We start from the raw sequence: 24,321 nt of genomic DNA on the forward strand, positions 1-24,321 counted from the left end.
CTGTATACATGCATGGTATTACAAGGACAAGAAAACTTGCTGGATTCAATAATATGTCATAGACTTAAAAAAAAACGGTGCATTTATAGAGAATACCATGCAGCCTGAGCAGGGCCGCCCAGAGAAATTAAGGGGCCCAGGGCAAAGAGTTAAAGTGGGGCCCTTCACCCAAGTTGTAAAGTGAAGACCAAAAAAAAAAAAAAAAGGTCACAACCTGCTGGCAATGACAATAACTACCCATCACCAACCATATCTCCTTATCTATAAGCTTGCTACACTGCTCCTCTGAAGAATACTGTGACTGCTCTATTAGAGTATTTAGATCTGACTGCTCTATTAGAGTATATCGATCTTTTAAACAGGTATTCAGGGGGCCCTTCATGGGGCCTCCTGGGGCCCCTTTCAGGCTGGGGCCCGGGGCAAAATGCCCCAGTTGCCCCCCCTGTGGGCGGCCCTGAGCCTGAGAGAAGAATTTCCCTACAAATTAACTTCTGTCTTAATTGAACCAACTGCATAAACAGAAGATCGAAGTGTGCTGCTTTGAATTGCTGTTTCTAAAATCTGTGGTCAATTATGAGTGTTGTATATATATATATATATATATATATATGCTACACATAGATATAAATGTACTGTTGTGTGTGTATATGTTCAATGCATGTGCTATAGTTAGTTCAATATACAGTCCAAGTTAACTGTTTAAAGTTGGCCATCCTGTTATGGGTCAGTACAGTCTCCCTACATCGATCAGTCACCATGGGACAACCATGGAACACTAAGATGTTGATCCTGGGACATGACAACACCAGACACTGGACAGCAACATCTGATATGTGAGGACAATTGCTGATGTTCACCTCCTGCAAAGGTGTATACAATAATGATTATCTTAATGCTGTATTGGATGATTGCACAGAAGTTAAGTGACTTCTTTTCCATGTAACATATAGATTTTTAGTACCCGTTTGTTTCCTTACTGCAATATTAGTTTATCCCCACGGTGAAGAGAATGTTTGAGAATACTGTCCTACTAAACTAGCAAATCACTGAAGACTGAGCAAGGATATATAATGGACAGTGCTCCTTCAACTGGAAGGCAACTTTTGCTTGTTAACATGGTGACGCATGGCCAGGATGCAGTTGGAAATTCCGAGTGGTACTCCATTGTCTGTTCTTAGTTTTTTCAGATGTGCTCACAGAGTTATTCTCGAGGTTAACAGCCATGCTGTTTAATGCAACAGCGCTGCTCTTGCTGGCCAAGTTGACTGCACACCATACATAGCGTCTGGGATAATCTTTGTGGTTGAATACAAAAATATAGCTTGTCTATGCTATGCGGAAAAGAAGCTGTTTAACTTCTGTGCAATCATTACAGGACTAATAGGTGTTAGATACTCTCCTCTCCATATTAATTAATTCTTGGTAGTATAATCACACGGTATTTTGTCTGTAGGTATGTAATTTGTTTGTAGTGCACACACTGTGTGTGTTGTGTGTGTGATGTACTGTATGTTCACTGTGCTGGTTATGTACCAATCTGCATGTACAGATGTAAAACATTAAGCGTACACACACTCACATCCATACAATACATACAAATATAAGTTCATACCTTCAAGGTTGTTGCATTGTGACTATCTGTTAGCAATGCAATACCATCATCAGTGATCTGCACATAATATTAAAAAAAAGAAATTTTAATTTTTACGTTTACATTTGTGTGAGAGATATGACTAGTACAGAATTTTTGCTTTAGTTTTCACAGTCAGAGCAGAAGTAACACAAAGTACGAAACATATCCAAACACATAAAGGACACACAGCCTATATACAGTATGAAACTACATTTGCATGACCTGCTGCAACTCCATTGTATAGAACTACCTTAATTACATGCACTAACTAAATCATGAGTGTCTACAAATACATAATTTATGTATCTACTGTGAGTCCTAACTGTGTTCATTGTATGGCCCCATATTGAGACGCCCATTTGAATTTCAAAGTAAGTATTTACAATTTTTCTCAGTGCCGAACAGCCCTACTCCACATTTATAATTTAAAAGGAATCTGAAAATCCTTGTCCTGCAGAAATTCAAATAAACTACTTTTTAGCAAATGTTTCAATACCTCAAAGAATACAGTCTAGCTCCATACAGTTACCATGTCTTTACCTCTGAAAGAGGCAAACCCTCTATAACATTCACTAATAGTCCCAAAATGCCTGCCATGCAGATAGGGATTCCACTGTATACATGTACAACACGTCACAGTGTAACACACCTTAGTTCTTGACAAGTCCAGGGACTGGATGGTACGACAGTTAATACTGAGACACTCCAGAGCCTGATCAGTGACCTCAGTACAACCAGAGATGTTTAGAGAGGACAAGTGGGGACAGTTCATTGCCAACACTTCCACACAATCATCATTAACTTGACTACATCTCCTCAAGTGTACTGTCCTCAATAACTTACATGACTGGAACACTACACTGAGACCTGTATGGGACAGGTGAATAGTGTGTAAGAATACACACCAATGTATATACTACTACATTTTAACTCCAATCATTACAGTGATACTTTAATACAACAGTGTATCCATCGACCAACCCGTGTGTGCAGTCTCCCTGGCACACCACACAATGTACAAATGGGCTACATTGAAATCTAAACTAAGCACTTATATTATGCAGACATTATCATTTTCAAGTAAACTGGATTACACTGTAGTCTTGCATGGCCAGACCGCTAGTTCACCACCCCTTTTGCAATGTCATTGGTCAGCAGTGTTGGACTGCTACTGTTAACTGTGATGAAACGCGTTACAGTTATATATTACTTCAGTTTAAAAGTAACTAGTATTTTATTACATAATGTATAAAGGTACTTAGTTACGTAATAATATTATAGTAATGTGCTAGTTAAGTAACCTGTTAGTGCTTCGTTAGGTAATAATACTATAGTACGAGTAGTAACCGTTACTAATGTAAAGTATCTGTTAGATATTACTATATAGCATGAAAAATGTAGTGTATCATATTACTGCATTCTGCATTAAGTAATAATACCCACTGTTGGTCAGTGAGATAGGGTCTGGTGAAGTTATGTTGACAAATTTGCAGAACTGCCATAGCTTGCTTCTTTTGTGTTCTTGCTGAATGCTATATTATGTAGCAGCCTTGTTCAAAGGTTTGTGGTAAAATTTATGCTCTGCTATATCAACAAACAGCTACCTAATGAGATCAAATCCACCTGAAAAGAGTCAGCAGATTCTATCTTGCCAACCAACAACATCACAAATAAAAGGAAGCAATGGCCATGTGAGACTAGTTACACTGTACTATATACAGTACATAAGCACTTACTGACCTTGGTAAGTAATGTTAGTCCTGGTCCCTTTAATAGCATTGAGGTCTATCTTCTGCAGTCTCCTACATACAGCAACAGCAGCTACCCCAACATCAGTTACACTGCTCTCAGTGAGGTCCAGTGATATCACATTGGGGTGTAGCACCTACATCAAATTATGCAATGAATATGTATCAATGCTTTTTGTAAAGTCACACTTGCAGTTATGAACTACCTTTATTAGGCTATATACTCCAAATAAATTCTCTGTTTCCTGTCCTGGACTCAGTTATATTTGCATGTGGGTGGGTGGTCCATTTCGATTATAAGATTGGCAGCTTGCCAGTATTTGACTGGTACAACCATAAAAAGCTGCATAAATGCATGCTTAAGCCTGTGTTTTTGTTCTCAAATATAACGTGAATTTGTGACAACTTGATAGCACTGCTCGCACGTTAGCAGGCACTGTTACAAGGCACTGTTACAAGATGATCTGTACAGAATGCAAGAATAACCGGAGAATAATGGAAGAATATGGAATAATAATATTTAGAGCTGAGATGTGGGCGGTAGACGGGAAACAGACAATTTATTTGGAGTGGCCTTAAACTGAATTTGAGGGTTCAAATGTGTACCAACTATTGGGATTGTAGGGAGGCTAATTTGCTATGAACATAATAAAAATGCCTGGTTCAAAACCTTTTGTATTGCCAGCGGCAGCCATCAATGTATGCTCAAACACAAGTAAACAATTTCAAGTTAAATATCAACTTACCAGTGGTAGGTTACTATCCGTGAGTAGGCCTCGTTTGGACATCATATTCAAACATTTTGACTTGATATAGTGTGGAAGACATTTGAGCACATCTTCGTGAAGCTGAATATCTTTCACTACCGCTGTTAAGGCGAGGTTTAACAAACTGGCTACCATCTTAAAACTGCAATCTCACCCTGTTTACGTGTTACCATAACACTGGTTAGGGGAATTCCGTAATTTTGCATGCGCCTTTTATAGACCGAAGGAAAGAAATCTTTACCCAGTTTTGTCCTGAGAGGAGATGGTTGATAATAATGGGAGAGAAAGTTCAGTACCCAAGCAACACAACATGGCGTATGATAGCAGGACTGTTGTGTAGAACACGAAGATGCTGGTTAAAATTTTCTTTGTGGTCGATTCTAATTGCTGCCCTCCTGTGTGTGTTTGTATACCATTTGACTCAGCTACCAACTCCACGCGTGTACGTGACGAAACCATCAGTTCTCAACTCTGTGTACTCATTTAAACGTGAGGAAAGCTACAGAAACGTTTCTGTAAGAAAATCCATCCTTGTTATTTATGACCTGACCAGCAAAACTGTATTTCAAAAGATAAAGACATTGCTCCAAGCTCAGAAATTGGAATTCGACACACACCACCTTGTTGTGGGTAAACCGCCTCCACCATTAGCCAGAGGAAGTCGTAAACGAGTGCTTTATTCTCTCATCATATTTGCATCACTTGATGGCTTCCAACTATTAACTTCTTTTCACAAAGAATACTATCGGAGTTATTGTAGAAATAACAAAATTGGTATTATCTTTATAACTGGCAGGCGGTCAGGTAAACTTGAGGTTGGCAACAATGCAGAACTTTCTTTGTACAAGTTCACAGTAGCCAAAGATGGAGTTAGAAATTTCTATATCTATCCCAGTCCATATTTGTACATAGCTAAAGGTGATATTACTGTGCCGTCTATTACGGGAACAGAGTGGACATTTTTAAATATTGAAAGTGGAGACTTCATACCTGTTGCTAGTGTGGAGTATTTGAATCAAGACACCCAACAATCAGTCAAATACCCTATGATGTTAGCGGATCGAGGTCTTAATGATGGAGTGAAGAGAGTGTTTATCGGAAACCCACTAGAATCATGGATTGTTAAGTTACTATTTTTGGACGCCATTCGTCACTTCTCTGCACAACCGATTCTCACCACGGACCTCAAACGATACATCTTGGTTGATATCGATGATATATTTGTGGCACCTGCTGGAACTAGAATGAATGTTGATGATGTGCATGCTTTAGTGGCAGCTCAAGAGAAGTTCCGTGAAAAGGTACCGGGTTTTACCTTCAACCTAGGCTATGCTGGCTACTTCTATGATAAAGGAATGGCAGAAGAAATAAGAGGTATATGTAAATATTTCTTTGGTACCCTTTAAATATCAAAGCCAGTTTAAAATGTACCTTAAGTATTTTGCTAGTTTTCAGTATCTGAATTGTGAGTAGTTATATCAAGAGTTTTTAAGGATCTCCTTTTTATATTGTGAGATCTTGATGCTATCATTCACTTACTCATGGTACTTTGCATAATTATGATGCATATGATATGTGTAACAAAAAGGCAAGAAATTTGTCATCAGGACATTTTAAACGTGTCATGCAGATGTTTAGACAACAAATCTGTCATGGCTTATTATATTAACCCTCGGGGCGCCGAGGGTTACTGTAGTTGTCTTGTGTGGCTCTGTGCGATTTTTGTTACCACTTTAACTGCTGCATATACGTATACGCCATTCATACTGTAGGTTAAAAACAAGGTGCCATTAGACTTCTTTTGATGAGTTTAACAAATGAAACATGTGGGTTGTTCCGCAAGCACTTTGTTCAAAAGTTATGATAATATTTGCTGTTCGTTTTGGCCTTCCTCACTTCTTGATGGAGTCTCAATGTACAAGAGTGATAGCAATAAATTCTTTTCAACTATAGTAGTGCATTACATCTAGCGATACTCCACTGATTCAGGCAAAGGATCGACAAACTTGACAAAACCAGGCACGAGATTTTGAAATCTTTAAGATTTCAAATGAGATTTCAAGATCTTAATTATCCTTAACTTATCTAGTGATTTATTTCAGGCCAGGCTGCAGATCCCTCGGATTTAGACTAGAAGCTTCTTGGCTCTAAATTAATGAGCCTTCATAGATTATTGTAGTCGGTAACCCTATATGGTAAAAAAAGGATAGTGCCTAATGGGACTAATATTATCCACGTGTTGTCACACAAAGACTGCTGCTTGTTTGTGCAAATTGGAGCCAAAGCTACTATAAGTTGTTCATTAGGTACAAATTGCATTTTTATACCTGGTTTATGTGCTAATTGAGGTGATAATTGTGACCCTGCTATAGAAACAGGACAAAGCACTGAGCAAATGTTGTCACCTGGCACTACAGATCTGGAAACAGTATTTCCCCAAGGGTTTTGCACAGTAGTACTTCATTTATTTGTGTAGTTTTCTATTGTTTGATGCGATTAATTGGGTGGGATAGCTGTCTTCTTGCAATTATAGATTACATTTAATTTCTTACCTTGTTGTTAGGTAATGAAGAGTTGGTGAAGAATGCAGACAAGTTCTGGTGGTTTGGTCACATATGGAACCACTATCAACCTCACCTGTCACAGAACAAGGAGAACATAATTGAGTTGATGAGGCAGAATTATGAGTTTGCTGAGGTGAGGACCAACTTGTTGTGGTAGTACTAACTCTTTCACTAGCAACGTGGTTGTTGTATATGTGCAAGCAGAAAACTTAGTAGAGTGAGATAGACCTACACAATGAAAATTCATCAACTGAGTGTGGTGCTTGACTAGACATTTGGTGGCCTGTGTTCAAACACTGGGGTTGGAGGGATTTTTTCCTTTCTTTGGCCAAATTTTCTGTTTTACCTTATTTGTAGCTAAATTAAGCTAACATTGTGAAGTCTCCTATTCTGTTTGTTAGGTTAGGTGATCCAAAGGCAGTAGTACATGTTGCTGTTAGACCTTCAGTGCTGGCCACTGAAAAGCTTTAATAATAATGACAACACATGTACAGATGTAAACTTTGTCAATAGAATTATACATCAGAAGGCTCAGACATCAGTGGTACAGGGTTTAGCCAGGTGGTCTCCTAGAATTCCAACAAATTTAATATTGCCAGTGTAGATAATGGGATTACTACAGTGTGGACCAATCATATCTGCAATAAGCTCACTATAGCTATATTATGACTGGTCTTTTAAAAGTGGCTGTTAATTTAGGAACAATTTCTTAGAATGTCTGTGCAATTTCATTGTGTCAATGTCATTTAATCCTCACTACTATCAATCGAAAAAAAAAATCAGTAAGTTTCTATTTAAAAGTCAAAGAGAAATACTTAGTTCTAGGAACTGATTTCCTTCAAGCATGCATGTTGTCTATATGGTATATTTGTGTGTATTAAAAAGCGGTAGTATGAAATATTGCACCAAATTAGTCATGACAGGTGATTTGGTATATGAATTGAAATCATCATAATCCATTAAATCAATTACTAAGACTAGAATGCAGCTATATAGCTGTATGTGGCTCTAAAATGCAAGACAAGACACCTGAGAACCCTGAGTGTGTGGTGTTCATCACATAGCTAATCACTTTTAGTGGTTGGAAAGATGTTTGAACAAACTTCATGTGTGTCCAGTAGTCCTCCAGTCTAGTGAATAGATACACCCTTCCTGTGCTAGAATGGTGCATTTGTTGAGTTCTTTATTATTGAATATTTATAATCACATAACCAAATGTATGCTCTGGCAAAATTTCAGCCTCGTATGCCAATAACTTGAAGTTACAGCCTTACAAAGTACCAATAACAGAAAGATCAATTTGTACAGCAAGTGTAGGGAAAATAAATTACAGGCACATACAAAATAGTTGTAATTTGCAAATGTAATCATATACAGAGTTGAAACTTGCACCATCATGTTCGCATAAATAAGGGAATTCATTACTGGATTTGTATTTCCTTGTATCACCTTTCTTCACTACATACAGAGACAAAATCTACAAAGAAAGATTGATCGCGTATGATTGTTTCGATGTCATGAAGCAAATGTCCATAGCTCGTGTATCCAGCAATAAAACAGATTTTCGAACTCCTCTTGAGTAGGCGATTAAGGTGATATCCAAGTTTTACTGTTAGACGTACTCTTTCTTCACCAAGAAAAAAGCATTTTAAAAATTTGCAGATTTTTGGGGTATTTACCCATTGTAATCACTGTAAATTTAGGCTTGCACCATTATGCTGGGTTTTCGCAGGATACAATAGCATTCAAATGAGTTTAAATATTAATAGATAATGGAAAAGACAATACTCACCTATTGTTAAATTCACAGGGAACAAATCATCTCTACTTATAGACATCTGTCAGGGAGCAGACTATATGTACATTTGCATGTATGTAATATGTATGTTTGCAAAATGCAGGCATCAGTCAGCCCCTGTATATCAACCATTTTGTCTTCCCTTGTAGAAGCACATGCTACTGTCTCGTACTAACAGTTATGCAGTTGCCCCTCACCACTCAGGGGTGTACCCAATCCATCAACCATTGTATGATGCATGGGCGGAGGTGTGGGGTGTCATGGTAACTAGTACGGAGGAGTATCCCCACCTGAGACCAGATTACATGAGACGAGGATTTGTCCATAATGACGTCAAGGTGAGGTGCAGTACGTGTTGTAGCAAGAAAATAGACAAGAACCATTTTGTTTTCCCTACTATACAATACTGCTAAATTCCATAGTATCTTGATCGTTTAAGTTGCAGGAATAGAATTTGAACTGACACATCAGCTGACACCCTTACAAGAGGTTTTTTTTTTTGCTGAGCCTGTACAGCATGCAAGAATAACCAAAAATAATAATTGAAGAATACAGAATAATGCAACATTTTAGTGCTGATAATAAAGAGATGCGGGAAGTGGATGGAAAACAGAGAACTTATTTGGAGTGACCTTACCCCATTCATACCCAATTCCCTGTTATATAACAAGCTAAAAAGAGTTCAGGAAAGTGATAAGCAACCCGTCATAGTGCGAAATACAGACCTTCATATTAAATGCGTGGGCAGCTGATAATTTTTCATTAGTTAACTTAATACCAGCAGTTACTCCACTGCACTGTTATATATCTAGACCAAGCTACACTGTTAAATTGCACAAAACCAGACTTTCACATTTCCGTGAATTGTGCAATGAAAAGTAAATGTTGTATCTGGTATTGCATTACAGTCAGAGTATTGTGATATTACGATATATCGATATGTATTGTACATCATTAATGATATGCTGACAGCCTGGCAGTGCCTGGTGTTTTGAAGTAATTAATTTTTGATGAGGTAACTACTACTGTACATATGTATACAGAGGTTTGCGGAATGTTTACAACAAAACTGTATTGTGGCAACCAATAAATATGACCCATCTACTTTAAAATATGCCAAATTACATCACCACAACTTTGATAGGTCACGTTTCTGGTGACTTCCTGTATTGCATAGATTGTGCAATTCTGTGTATGTGAAGTCATGCTTTACCAGGAGTGCCTTTGGTGTAACTCCTTGCTTTATGCATATACCTGTTGCAGGTGTTACCAAGACAACTGTGTAACTTATACACCAAGACATACAAGTATGAACACTTTGCCACAGGCAAGGAAGGCATCAGAGAGATGGCTGAGGGTGGATATGTGTTTGAAGTGTTAATGAATACTCCGGTAAGCAATGTTCATTCACTTGATTGATAGACATTGTTTGTGCTGTATGTTGAGAAGTGGTGGTATAGTGGAACCCTATATATTCTGGAAACCTTGAGATCATACTGCAGTTTCCTTATTTTAGTTATGCACAGTACAAGTACATTAATACAAATGGGACCTGATTGTCAAGGTGTCCCAGGAAGCAGAAGGGCAAACGTACATAATCAACTGAAATAGGTTTTTAAATTTTGGGAGCCTGCTCGTGTTTGCCTAGCTTTCCTACTTTGATTAAACACAATTTTGGAATTCCATTGCACACTGCACATATATAATTATATGTATGTATGGTAAACTTGCCAAATACTGTATTTGTCTACCAACCTTCTTCACATGCAAACTTAAGTCATGCCAGACTGTAGTTGTTTACAGTATATGCTTGTTTGTACATATTTTGTGAGTGTGATGTTCTGACAGGTTTCAATATTCATGACTCACATATCAAATTATGGCAATGATCGACTGGCATTATTCTTGTTTGAGCACACCATCAACTTTATCCAGAAATGGACCAACCTTCAACTGGTCACAGAACCACCACTGAAACTGGCAGAGATCTACTTCAATTTGTTCCCATCAGAAAAATTACCAGTGTGGACTGTGAGTATGTGCTAGAAATAGAAATACATATATGGCCTTATAAGTATACAATATTTCCATGATGAAACAGTGCAGCATCTATTAGCAAAACAAAAGAATATAATACAGCTATTTATTGTTCAAGGGTGGGCGACTAATTGAAGGATGCATTCATGAACTCTGCAAAACGAAAGTTCCAAGCTTGTTTTTCCTCTTCAAAGCAGTCAAGCCTTTGAAGCAGCTAGTTGAATGAAACTACAACTATTTTGTAGGTGATCTAATGTGTATGTGGTACTGACAAAAGTACCACAAAGATAATGGCCAGAAGGTTGCTTATAAAATAGTGTAACATAAATAAACATCATGTCTTTTATAAAGGTGGCCATAACTCTTTCATCCTTTGTGCTATAAGGCTGGAATAAATACTAATCAACTTAGCATGTAATTACAAATTGAATTATATAACTATGGGGTCATGTGATAAGGTTAAAGGTCAACAAGATGGTAGTGCCTCTTCAAGCGACTATAGGAGCATGCAAGGAAGTGTTCGTGGTGATGTCACTTGTGAGTTCCTTTGATAGAAATATTTGCCACTACAAGGTAGAGTATAAATGGTGACCTTAATTTGCTTGCAATGAATAGGCTATTCTTTACTTGTGTGGCAACTTGTAGTGTGCTTAAGGAATTTAAGGGATCATAGAAAAAAGTAAACAGACAATTATAAGGAAAGAAGTTCGATTAGGGATCATAGGAAAAAGTAGGGAAACAAGGGAGGTCACCTACACCTGCAGTGTCCACTAGTATATCTGCAGGTGTAGGTGACCTCCCTTGTTTCCCTACTTCCCTAATCGAACTTTTTTCCTTATACTTGTTTGTTTACTTTTTTGTAACATTATTATACCACATCAAAAGAAATTAGAGTGCCAGGGTTAATGTTTTCGTCTGAACGTGCATCTTAGCTATCAATTACTGACTTGAAAGTGAATGGCCATTATGCTTCACTTTCAACTATGTTCAGCCCATTACACAGCACTACAAATAAAGAACAATTGGAGAAGTACCTCTGTAATCAATCACCACAAGCACTCCCCAATTATCAATTGCGAATTCGTAAGTGGCCATCATGCTTCACTTTGTGATTTTCTGTATGTTTGAACATGGTGTACTGCATTATAATCCATGTAATTTATGCAATATGCACCTGTATGCAATGTTCAAATGGACAGAAAATCCACAGTATGTTCAGCCCGTTTCACAGTGTTACAAACAAAGAACAGTAGGAGAAGCACCTCTGCAGTCACCATGGAAAATACAGATGATTCCCATAGAGAAGCCATCGTGCTAGTTACTGCTAATTGACACCTTGAACTGTCAGCAAAAAGAAATAGGACACAAAGGGAGGAGGTAAGTCCATGATGCGTGCATTGTAAATACTGCAGTATGCCAAAAGGCACTTCTCTGGACAAAGCAACGTCGAACAATGAAAGAATCAAGCCCGTAGTCTTAGCTGTTTTTGAGTTATGCTTGTCTGAAGTCAGTCATGCAGTAGAAAATTCCACTAAATAAATTTAAAAATAATTTGTAGCAACTCTTCAGAAGCATTTCGGGTTGTACTGAAGGCACTTTTGGGCTTGGTTTATACCTAACCAATACTGCCAAGGTGGCATGAAGGTATCGTGAGGCTGGTTTTAGGGTGATATTTTTGGCCAGAAAAGTCCAAACCTTCATGATCCCTAATATACAGTAGATTAGTTTTTTTATGCATAAAATAAGTTGTGGTTTGATGGGTTAAAATAAAACAGTAAATCTGAAATCCTGTACATAGTACTTCCTAGACCAGCAATGGGACTTAGATTTGTGAAAAGGAGTCATGCACATTTGATTCTTTAAACTTGAAAACCCAAAGCTATTTCCAGAAACATAATTTTCTTCATCCTTTATGCTATGATGCTGTTCACTGCTACCCAAATAGTTTTTTTTTTTTTAATATGAAGTTTTATAATTTGTGTGAAAGACTCTTGTCTGCAATACCAGAATACATTCAAATTATGCTGCAGTGTTGAGTGGCAATTATAGATAAGAATTCTGTTCTGTCCATATAGTCTCCATGTGATGATCATAGACATCTTGATATTTGGATGGGTGATAAAAATTGTAGTCAACTGCCCAACTTTTTGATTGTTGGACCACAGAAAACCGGCAGTACTGCTTTGGCTTCCTTTCTTGGTCACCATCCACTGTTGGTTGCTAATAAAGATAACCCGGTGACATTTGAGGAGGTACAGTTTTTCAGTGACGATCAGAATTATCAGAAAGGAATTGAATGGTTAGTTTTGTTTGTATGTACATACATATATAGCTGAACATTGGCATGCTTGCACACACACACACATACGCATGTACACACACGTATGCACACACACACGCACTCACACATGCGTGCACATGCACACACACATGCGTACACATGCACACTTTGTCTGTTCACATAACATGGTCTTCCAAATTGAAGAAAGCAACACTAGCGTAAAGCTTTTATCTGCCACTTTTGGCCACATGTACTAACATCTGTGCACATAACATGTATCCAGTAGTGCATATTATTGTTGTGTGGTTTCCTATTTTCAGGTACATGAGCAACTTTCAGTATCCCAAAACCAACCAACTGTTGTTTGAAAAGAGTGCCACATATTTCACATATTCAATGGCTCCCTTCAGGGCAGCTACTTTACTGCCTGAGGCTAAAATCATCATCCTCCTTCATGACCCAGTCATCAGGGCATACTCCTGGTACCAAGTGAGTGTCAAGTACATCATGTATATTGAGTGGAGGTAGTCTATTAAGGAAGGCTACTGTTTATAGTTGGAAATATGTGTAGTGATTGTTGCTTGGGTTAAGAAGTATTCCGCTTACTACTCTATACCGTATAGCGGAAAATATTGGCGGGAGAAATTTTTGGCGAATTGATCATTGGCAGAAATTGGCGAATAATATTTTGGCGAATGTATGACATTACTTTGCCTACGCAATTTTAATCTGACTGCGTAGGCGACGAAGCTTACTACAGTTCAATGCCTCTCATTTGAATCGACGCGCTCTTATGCAAATAGCTAGCTCGAGAGCTAGCTGTAATTAAAACAGCATGCACTAGCTCGCTAAGTCACTGGGACGCGCGTGGCAAGTGAGGCGAGGGCACTGAGCTGAATCACTTGAGCTGAATTGCCCATCTGCCTGAGCTATTAGTAGTCTAAAACCATACTGTATTCAATGGGATAGGAAGACTAACCACTCACCGCGCTGTAACAATATTCACCCACTAATGAACAGCGTCTACTACACTTTCAGTGTTTAGAAAAATGGCGAGTAAAATTTTGGCGAATCAATGCACACTCGCCAAATTCGCCAAAATTTTCTCCCACCAAAATTTTCCGCTATACGGTATGTAGGTGACTGCTGTGTTATGACATCTTGATACACAAAGTTTTGTAGCCATTATTTTGGACAAGCACATTTTGATTGCTTTGTGTATGGTGTACATAATATGCTGAACCTCTCATAAAGTGTTTGTGTTTTATTAGCACATGAGAGCTCACAGTGATCCAATAGCACTGGAGAACTCGTTCTTGTCAGTGTTACAAGCTGACAGCTCCATTGCCAACACTGCACTAGTTGGTCTGAAGAAGCACTGTCTGGAGCCAGGCATCTACCACCTGCACATTCAGCGATGGTTAGAATATTACAATCGTCACCAGGTAGAGGAATGTGTGTGTGTGTGTGTGTGTGTGTGTGTGTGTGTGTGTGTGTGTGTGTGTGTGTGTGTGTGTGTGTGTGTGTGTGTGTGTGTGTGTGTGTGTGCACGTGCATGCGTGTGTATGTATGTGTGCATTTAGTGATGTGCAATATATCGATAATCATGATATATTAATTTTTATATCGTAATTGTGATAAAAATGTAATATTGTTATATCGTGATATCTGATGGTGTAGCAATTTCATTAGAAAATGATGTTCAAGACAGTATTAATTACTTTATAACAGACATACTTGCAGAGGAAAGTACATGTTAGGGACTATTTATACTCAAATACTGGCAATTTATTACCATGACTTCATGCAATTTGTTAATTTATCTTAAATCCCAGTGCGTGGGAGTATCAAAGCGCCACGCTGGATTATAACTACCATACAGCTAGACAGAGCGGCGCTGCTACTGTACGATATATTAGTTATCACTGGGTGATAACTAACTTATCGCCCTGTTGCGGAGTCACTCAGTCTCGTTCGTGACATCATAATAACCGCGAATGATATTGTTTACCAATGGAACAAAGAGCCAAATAAGGAAATATTGATACAAAACACCAATACAAGCACTTAAACCAGCTAAATCTTACAAAAAAAACTGTTAATCCTTTACATAACACTACAGGTTACCAATATGATAGTTTAACAAATGTCAAGAACAGTCTGTGACGATTTTTGCTCCAGCAATCACTCCCAACGGTCACTATGGTGAAGAACTAACTTCCTCTAGCTTCATCGTTCTATCTCGGTCTACGGTAGCCACTTGTTGGTCTTTTTTTTTCTCTTGCATACCACACAACACCACCATACCAACTTCTGACGAAGGCGAAGCGTACCTGGAACCACTGCTTCGTAACACCGCCCTTCGCTACAGTTCGTAGACAGTATGCAAGGTCTCTCTTGTAGCTACGAAGTAGAATCTCCACACAATTCGGACGAAATCTTGAGCAGTGACAGAAACTCAAACCGGAATTTAATTTACTATCCGTAAACTTCTGCGCACTGGGATATAAAATAGTTATATCCCGTATACTCGGATGATATCATTGTTATTACACTTGTCCTCGGCTCCACCTTGGACTATTGTAATAACAATGATATCACTCTCGTAATGGGATATAACTATAACTTATCGTGATAAAAGAAGAGAGCAATAATCATAATAGGCAATATACAAAATTTCCCATATCGCACAACTTATGTTGTGTACTTGTGCTAACTTGGTTTGTGAGTTATGTATGTGTGGGTGTTTGACACCATGTGATGTACAGTATGTGCATACCAAATTAAGTAGCTTTTAAGTAGTTCATTATTTTATTTCAGGTCCCAGTTTACTGAAGAAACTGTCTAGTACTAAACTATGTATCTAACTGCAACCAAAGCTGCCTCCTTCATCATCTTCTTTATTTCACAGGTACACTTTGTAGATGGAACAAGGGTGATAACAGACCCAGTGAAGGTGCTACATGACATTCAGGTGTTCCTCAAGGTCACTGACCTGATGGACTACAGCCAATACATCAAGTGCGTTACTAATACTGTGTATAATAACAAGGGTTCATAATATTTTAGGGGGGGGGCCTACAGGTGTATATACATATATATATATGAACTCTTGCTAATAAGAACACACTAAAGGGAAGGGTACATAATGCTACTGCCTGGCAGTCATCTTCATCTAAATGCAAAGTTATTGTACATCCATATTTTAATATTCTAATTTTGCTTTATCAGTGATACCATATTTCCTTAGTTAAACACCATAGCTGCACTTGAGTGGTGCCACGAATAGTCACCACATTGACTTTTGGAACTAAGGTGATAAACACTGCAACGTTCAACTAAGTAAATGTGGTATATTCTGGTGATGGTTCAATTAAAGTGTTTTTAAGATGTGTGTTTACTCATTATTATATTAGTACTGCATAGTAGGAATTCCTAAAGAAAATGATGCCTCCTAATACTGCCATTCATCATAAAATTATTCTATGCAAGTTGCTAACACCTGTAATTCATTATTATACGCATCATTGAATCGAAGGGTGTATAGGTAAACTTATTGGATTTTTATGTAACTGTACCTAACTTATTCATGACAGCTGTTACTTTTTATAGGTGTTATCTCACTGTGGCTGTTTAGCTGATAGAGCCTTTTCCTTTCTACCATATCTTTTTGTGCACATTTTTTCGAACTTAGCATTTGATCATAGCGTTGTAGCACTCTAATATAGAATAGTCAATAGTGTTTTGTAAACTATCCTACTAGGTTGCAAAGGTTGGGTACATGTATATACAACCCTGTAGACTGGCTAAGTTGTTAACACTGAAAGCTAGCTGGTAAACATGAAGAAGATCACAAAGTATTTTAGTTAACTGAGATGTGGGAAGTTGTACCAATATCATGAGGATAAAAATCACATTACTTGATATGTGGTAGTTGCAGTATGTTTATGAAGCTGGAGTGTCCCCATTGTTGGAGGCTAAGGATATTATGAACTTACATAGGTCTTCATCCTGACAGGTATACTGCTGTATACTCATATCCAGAAGTTGTAGGTGCAGTTTCCAAAGCCTATAATAGGCAACGCCATTTAACTAGAGCACTTTATGGTAATCCCCTAATTTGTCCTTACAAAATACTTGTCGTATGGGTTCATGAGTACTCGATTGTCAGCACTAGAGAGTACTCGAATACTACTAAAAATCCATGCCTTAGGTAGGGTCTTCGCTCAGTGGGTCACGTACGCCATATACATGCAATTTTTTGAGGTACAAATTTTTCGTGGATTAACAAATTTCATAATTTTTGTGGTTTTATTTTCATGGATTACTCTTTTTTTTTTTACTTGGGTTGCCTATTATACTAGCACAATTAAAAAATATTATCTCAATCATGTTGTGACATCATTGGAACACAGGTTTTACATATTTGGTGATGATAAAGTCAGGTGCTTGGTAAATCAGAAATTTTATCACTTCCCCAACTAGTTTGACACCTTTCCCATCTGACTGTGGTTGATTTACAATAGATTACTATTATCTCAATAAGTAAGTTCATTGCAATAGGTGATTTCGGTATCTAGATATTTTTATCTTTTTATCTAAATTATCTCCCAGCCCTACTAGCTTGTTATACTTTATTAAGGGGTGTGGTTTGCCATGTCTAGTTTTCTACAGCAAAACCACAGCTTATTGCAGTTAGATTATTAAGGGGCATGTTAAGAGAGTGGTGGTGTGTTCTGACCATTTAGGGTCCATGCAAACATTTTATAAATGCAGCTACAAGTATCAACTCACTTACAGTTGCTAAAGAGCTTCAAATAATCTTGTGGCTTCTAAATACGCTCTTCTAAGGATTTGTGTCAATGTGGAAAATTAATGCCTTGGTATGGTTTCCTTGCATGAAGAACATGACTGTGTAATTGAAGATAAAAGGAAAGGCAAAGTACAGAAGGCTGACACTCATCAAACCAGAAATACACATGCCAGTAGTGAGTTCATTACTGTGATATGAAATTGTAACCATGTGCTTCCTTGTTGGGCCTCTAGCTTTGTGATTGTGGTCAGCCAGGTGGGCAAGCAGGCAGGCAGGCAGACTGAAATTTGGGTATTGGTGATTTTATAGTCTTTTAATGCTGGATTTGAAGTTAGGCTATTCCTTATGATGTTTCTATGATGGTTTTTAGCTGCAGAATTTTAGGTGGCGTCCATCATTTTAAGGGGGAATCCTACTACGGTGCTCCCTGTATTATCCAAACACTTGATTATCCGAACAGTAGAAATGACTGCTCTATTAGAGTATTTTGTCTAAAAATGTATGTTCTATTAGAGTACAGGGCATAGGGCTGAATAGGCTTTCTTCTTGATTATCTGAACATGTCTTGGTCCCAAGGGAGTCGGAAAATTGAGTGAGCACTATCGTACTGTTTGATAGCATAGAGCTAATCTTGGTCATCGTCAATTTTCAAGGATGAAATGTCATGGACAGCTAAGCTACCACACCAAAACTATGTTCCTCAAAAATTTGTATATATGCAAAAGTTTTCACCAAAAATCATCATAGAAATCCTTTGCTGGTGACTATCCTTTGCATGACAAAAAGCACCTTTACAGAAGAATTTTAGTGTTTGTAATATCAAGCCTGCTGTTAAAGACATGAAACCTAACACAAGGCTGAATATTGAATTTTTTAAAAGTCGACAAACCCCATTTTCGGTCTGCCTACCTACCTACCTACCTGCCTGCAAGGCTAGAGGCTAAACAATGCAATCTATACCCCCCACCCATTTTACAAAACACTCACATGTGGTGTGTGCCTTTTAAGGTATTATTGAAATTAATCCACCATTGTTACTACATGTATCTTGTATTTGCTCAGGTTCAGCAAAACAAAGGGATTTTACTGTTTCACTATGAAAAATGAAAAGCAGAAATGTCTGGGACCAGGTAAAGGACGTCATTACCCGGGCATGTCTTCAGAAGCCAGATCACTGCTAGTAAACTATTACAAACCTCACAATCAGAGACTAGCTAATTTACTACATGAACTAAAAGTTCCCTTGCCAGAATGGCTAACAGCTAAATCATAAAAAGATATTGTATATTGATATTATTTCTATTGTATATAGTAATGCAATGAATAAAGTATAACATCAATGTATTACATGTGTAGCCACATAGCAGTGGATTACTAGGTCAGCAAGTATTAGCAGTGTTTGAAGGCATAATTAGTAACGTGCAGGATATGTGCCTTTGATTCATGCATTACTTGCTGCTCTGAAATCCTTAAACACCTGGTTTATTATGAGGAGAACAGGGGTGGATCCAGAGTTTGGGAGGGGGAGGGGGAGGGGGGTGCACTTTGCTGAAAAGTTAAAGAGCAAAAAAAAAGGTCACAGCAATAATGGCTGCCCTTTACCTTGTGTATATACTATAAAGTATATGAAGGTCCTTATTCATAGTTAAGCTACACTGCCTCATGAACACTGTGACTGCTCTATTAGAGTATCTCGATCTTGTATGCAATTTTTTGAAAGGGGTGGGGGGAGGGGCACCCCACACCACTGGAGAAAAAGTTTTAAATCAAGCTTTCACTGGAGAAAAAGTTTTAAATCAAGCTTTCAGAATAATTTAGGGTGGCCATTTCTGTTGTTCAGAAATGTTCTGTATCTCAGAGTAAAGAATGGACCGCACTGTTTCATTTTTTGTAGTTGACTTGCAACACAACTGCCAATCTACTATGTAATGGCGCACCAGCTGAGCTGACTGCTCAGTATCTATAATCTTGAAAAACAAAAAAAAAATATTTATAATCTTAAATTTGGTTGCATGTAGTTTTTTTTTCTGAGGATTCATTTAAGATTAGGTATACTGGGCAGTCAGCTCACCTGGTTTGTCCAGCCGTTGATCATGTTCTACAAAATCTTTAATAATTTAGTGGAAGTTAATTTCAACTCTCACTTGTTCCCTTCTGAAACACCGACTAGAGGCCATCAATTAAAGTTCAGACAACTGCAAACAAGAATCAATTTATTTCAACACTCATTTTTGCCAGCCTCAATCCATGATTGGAATTCTCTGCCAGCTGATGTAGTTATGTACCTCTTCTAGTTTAGATAAATTTACTGACAAACTAAATAATTTGTAGCTACATGCACATACACACATTTATGGGGTTCTGTGCATAATCAGCAGTGTTGGGAAAGTTACTTTGTAAAAGTAACTAGTTACATATTACATGCAACTGAACTATTTAGTTACAGTTACATATTACTCATAAAATAAAGTAACTATAATAATATTACATATTATATTACTTTGTGTCCACAGCCTTAAACTGTCACGTGCATGTGAAACTACCACCTTATCACGTGACATGATTGCGTTGTTGGACCATAGATAATATATACCTCCGGACACGGGATTGGAAACGCTCATAGAGCTCTGTAGTGACTATCCATGCCCCGATGTTATTGTCACCTTGAAGTGTTAAATTCCGTAAGACGACGTAGTATACGTGAATGTAGCGGAGTGGTTTAGGCACTAATTTTTGAAAACACGAGGCAGGCTTCTCTGAATCTCGCGGGTTTTTAATGGTGTGCGGCTACTGAAAGATGATTTTATAAGGGTTAGTCTTCTGGTCTAGATGAGACATCTCTTCAAGGAACAACAGCGAAATTTGGTAAGGAATTACATCGTTTTCAGCATTGCTCCATCTTTCCCGTACCCATAACTCTTTACCCTCTGCATAAAATTCGCTAGTTTTGCAACTGAAGTAGTGGCTTATATAGTTGTATAAAGTTATGGTGTTAAATTTACTATTGTATCTTTGTCGTATCGATATGGCAATTTTAAAGGATTTTCCAACTGGCTAGTTTGGGTACCATTTGCTGCTGGTAAAATGATGCTGTAACATTTTAAATAAGCTGAAAATTCAGTATAAAGTTTGTTACACACAGTTTTATAATTTTAAAGATAAATTAAAGCTATTTATGGTGTTTTTTATTCCAAAGGAATGCCACTGGAAACTGCCAGGGGAGTAAGAGAAAAACCTATGATTTAGAGTCCATTGATTTGAATCAACCTCAAGAAGCGAAGGAGACGCAGCTCAAACTAAACTACATGATACAATCTCATATGCCATTCCATTACATTTTTACAATACATTGATTTTGTATAATCACTATAATAATATATATTTAATTCAACACAATTTGCTTCGTAGTGACCTAGACTTTTTTGTTGACTTGTGCTCTTTTTGCTTATACATTTCCACTGTGTTTTCAGCAAATGCAAATCCTCGGATAGATATCCACAACTCTACAATACTTTCCAGACACTTTTGGGCGAGGGAGTCATTCTCATCCTGGCCTGCCATACACCAACTAAATAACACATCATCATCATTAAGAATACAGTTATCCACGTGGCTCCGAAATGTATTATCCATACTTGTCACATTGTTTAAGTGGAAATATCTCCGGGTACATAATTCAATTGTATAAAACAGCTGGTAAGCATCTGTAGTAATTCTTGTCAGTCCACCCCTATCAATGATAGCTACCCAATCATTGGCTGGAGCTTCTGGCTCATCTTCATGATCACTTCGTGGACTATTGTCTGTTAGCTCCTCCAGTATGTGGCAGATGTCCTCATGCTTTTTCTGCTGTTTTAAAGTGCGGATCACATACCCACCAACATAGCGGACAGCATTCTCTTCCTCAAATGTTAACATTCCACTATCCTCACTACATACTTCAGGTTGAGGAGTTGAACTATTAACTATTTCTTTAATTCTCATCTCAAACATCTCATCAGTTACATGTTGATAAAACAAAGGCTCTTTATCAACCTTTAAGAGCCCCAAAAAATTAATCCACTTCCCATTAAATGCCTCAGAAGTAGTGAGCTGGTGATATTTGCTCCTAAGTTTATCCTGGTTAATCATCCCAGTACGCTTTTTGGATTTCGTGATCACTTCATCCAACACATTCATTAACCACAAGGCAAATCTCTCACATTCAATGGATGGCTGATGGAAGTGCTTGATCAATTCTTGAGCGATTCTCAAACAAGTCTTCGTTTCATCTGTTGCTATTGCAAAAGAATTGTCAGACAACACTCCGGTTAAAACTCCTCTAATCACACGGACAGGTAAACAAACGTCCGGTTGGTTAGCTCTCAGTTCCTCAGATAATTCACCGTGCTCTCCATTTTGTTCCTGTTCACTACCCGATGTTTCATCACGAGGTTCATCAGCGTCGAATCTTCATCAAACAAAGCACTTGGTTCCTCGCTCAGTTCTGCCATCATCGATGCCATGCTTTATTTTTCAGTCTCTAGTTCATGTATCGGATACTACAACTTAAGTTTACGGCAATCCGGGGTGTGGAGGTAGGTGTGAAATGTGTGCGTTTCCAATCCCGTGTCCGGAGGTATATATTATCTATGGTTGGACAATGTGCAAATCTTAGTTATAAGTAAGAAGCTGGGGAATAAGCTTCATCCAGTAGGCTTCGTTACTTCGTTGTGGCTAGGCGTTACTCAGAGGATAACTAACGAGATTAGTAACTTCGTTATCTATATAATAATTCTATAACTCTTTTCCAGCACTGTCCCGTCGTTCTTGGTCGGATTCCAATCGGATCGGTACCATTCAAATCTAAAATTTGAGGCGAATCTTTTGATCCGGGATTGGTGGCGATTCGTTAAACTGCGCGAAATATCCTTTAAACCACCGTAGCTACCCTAGGAAGACACGAATGTGTCCAATACTTTCTGGAGACCTTTATCGTGTTACCAGTCTGCCCCATCCCAGCTTACACCAGACGTTTCTCTCCCCCTGTGGACGACAGAACGAGAAACAGAAAATCGAGGCCAAAAATTTTTTAAACAAAAACTCCTCCCTGGTTTTTCTCCCGATTAGCTTCAAACTCGCTAGACCAACTACCCGTCCAAAACAATGTGTCATAAGGTGGTTTTCGTGTCTGTCATTACGTGCTAACCTTGGTTGCGAGATACTTATCACTGTCAATGGCCATTATAAGTTTACGATACGCGTGTACGGCGTTCCGGTATACACGCGTTGCCAATAGACCTTATTCATTTAGAACAGCAAGCGCCCTCTGATGTCACGCGAAGCCATACAAGGGTCCACATTCACCATGACGATAGTGTTTCGGACGCCATTTTGAGTTCTGAAACTGGGCAAGCACGACCGTTGCTATCATGTTACCATAGTTATGGTACTGCAAATGGCGAATTTGGCGGAGAATTGTGATGTTACCATGGTTTAGGTACTGCAAATGGCGAACATTGGCGGACAACTCCTTCGCAACGGGTTATAAGCGCTACGAAATTAATTCAGTGAATAAGGTCTATAGCAAATCAGATGACGTATTGGTCTAAAAGCTTACAATGAAATAGGATCAATCACTTTTTCATGATTTAACCAATCACATCAGCGAATTTATCACGTGATCTGGTGTGTACGCTATCATCCGGCAACTAAAATAAATTTTTTTAAACACACCCACCAGTATAAAAGGAGAGTTTCGTAGTGGGTGTGGCAAGTCTATGAGCTATGATCGGGCTACTTGACAGTCTACAGAGGGCTCGCTGGGAGTACACACTCTGCATGCTGTGCTGTCCACTACAAGGATAGAGAAGTGTCGACACGAATATAAGCAGGTCAGGGACTACAGACAGACCTAAAACGGAGGATTACCAGCAACACCACTGTAAGGGAGAAGGAAACAGTCGTAGTAGGTGTGGAAATTTAACGAGCTATGATCACTCCAATCAGGCTACCTAACATGAAGATTCGCCATTATGAGAGAGGAAGAACGGAAGATTACGTTCAACTACTCTAATTGAACATACATCTACCATACCAGGCTACGAATCGTGGACAATATGTGACCGGATTTGCGAAAAGGGGTCTTCCGCACACATCCGATTTATCAACTTTGATGACTCATAACTTTTGAGTGGAAAAGGCTATTGACTTGAAATTTAGTCAAAAGTGAGCATAAACATAGTTTAGTGGATGGAAAAAGTTTCAGGTTAATGTGTTTCCTGAGCACTGAGTTATGGTTTTCTGAGTTCATAGAATTGGATGTGTGTGGAAGACCCCTTTTTGCAAATCCGTTCACATATCATGAAGTGCTATTGCAGTCTTCAATGTGCAGGGAGACACAAGAATGCCTATCGCAAGATTAAAAACTCTATAAATAGCAAGATTAAAGTAGCACACAATAATTATTTTAATAGAATGTTTGACAACTCATTTAATGGAAATCGTAGACAATTTTGGAAGTATATTAGAGCAAAACGTAAGGACTACCATAATATCTCCACCCTAATTGTAGATGGTGAATCTATCTCAGATACAAAGAGTAAAGCCAATGCATTAAACAACTATTTTGAGTCAGTCTTCACTAAAGAAAACTTATCTAATATCCCTTCCATGAATGGTTGCAACAACCCTGTGAATGC

General features: G+C 38.2%; 2 protein-coding genes across 3 annotated transcripts; one reads left to right on the forward strand and one right to left on the reverse strand.

Annotated features, from left to right (window-relative positions):
* Positions 1 to 650: 650 nt before the first annotated feature.
* Positions 651 to 4,345, reverse strand: LOC136259642 (protein AMN1 homolog). The gene is made up of 5 exons (XM_066053128.1): positions 4,128 to 4,345; positions 3,374 to 3,518; positions 2,283 to 2,500; positions 1,613 to 1,669; positions 651 to 860 (listed from the first exon to the last, which is right to left on the reverse strand). Exons 1-5 carry the CDS (start codon positions 4,281 to 4,283, stop codon positions 675 to 677), a joined length of 762 nt encoding a protein of 253 aa, XP_065909200.1. The 5' UTR covers positions 4,284 to 4,345; the 3' UTR covers positions 651 to 674.
* LOC136259641 (bifunctional heparan sulfate N-deacetylase/N-sulfotransferase 4-like) lies at positions 4,321 to 18,981 on the forward strand. Of its 2 annotated transcripts, none has more exons than XM_066053126.1 (10): positions 4,321 to 5,522; positions 6,712 to 6,845; positions 8,660 to 8,848; positions 9,774 to 9,902; positions 10,359 to 10,541; positions 12,623 to 12,846; positions 13,149 to 13,317; positions 14,100 to 14,273; positions 15,740 to 15,849; positions 18,704 to 18,981. In XM_066053126.1, the coding sequence occupies exons 1-10, from the start codon at positions 4,424 to 4,426 to the stop codon at positions 18,912 to 18,914; spliced, it is 2,622 nt and encodes an 873-aa protein (XP_065909198.1). In that variant the 5' UTR covers positions 4,321 to 4,423; the 3' UTR covers positions 18,915 to 18,981. The 2 variants fall into 2 exon arrangements, with proteins under 2 accessions (XP_065909198.1, XP_065909199.1); XM_066053127.1 differs by having other exon boundaries at positions 4,322 to 4,637.
* Positions 18,982 to 24,321: the final 5,340 nt, after the last annotated feature.

Source organism: Dysidea avara, chromosome 7, assembly GCF_963678975.1.
Source record: "Dysidea avara chromosome 7, odDysAvar1.4, whole genome shotgun sequence".
NCBI classification, from domain to species: Eukaryota; Metazoa; Porifera; class Demospongiae; order Dictyoceratida; family Dysideidae; genus Dysidea; species Dysidea avara.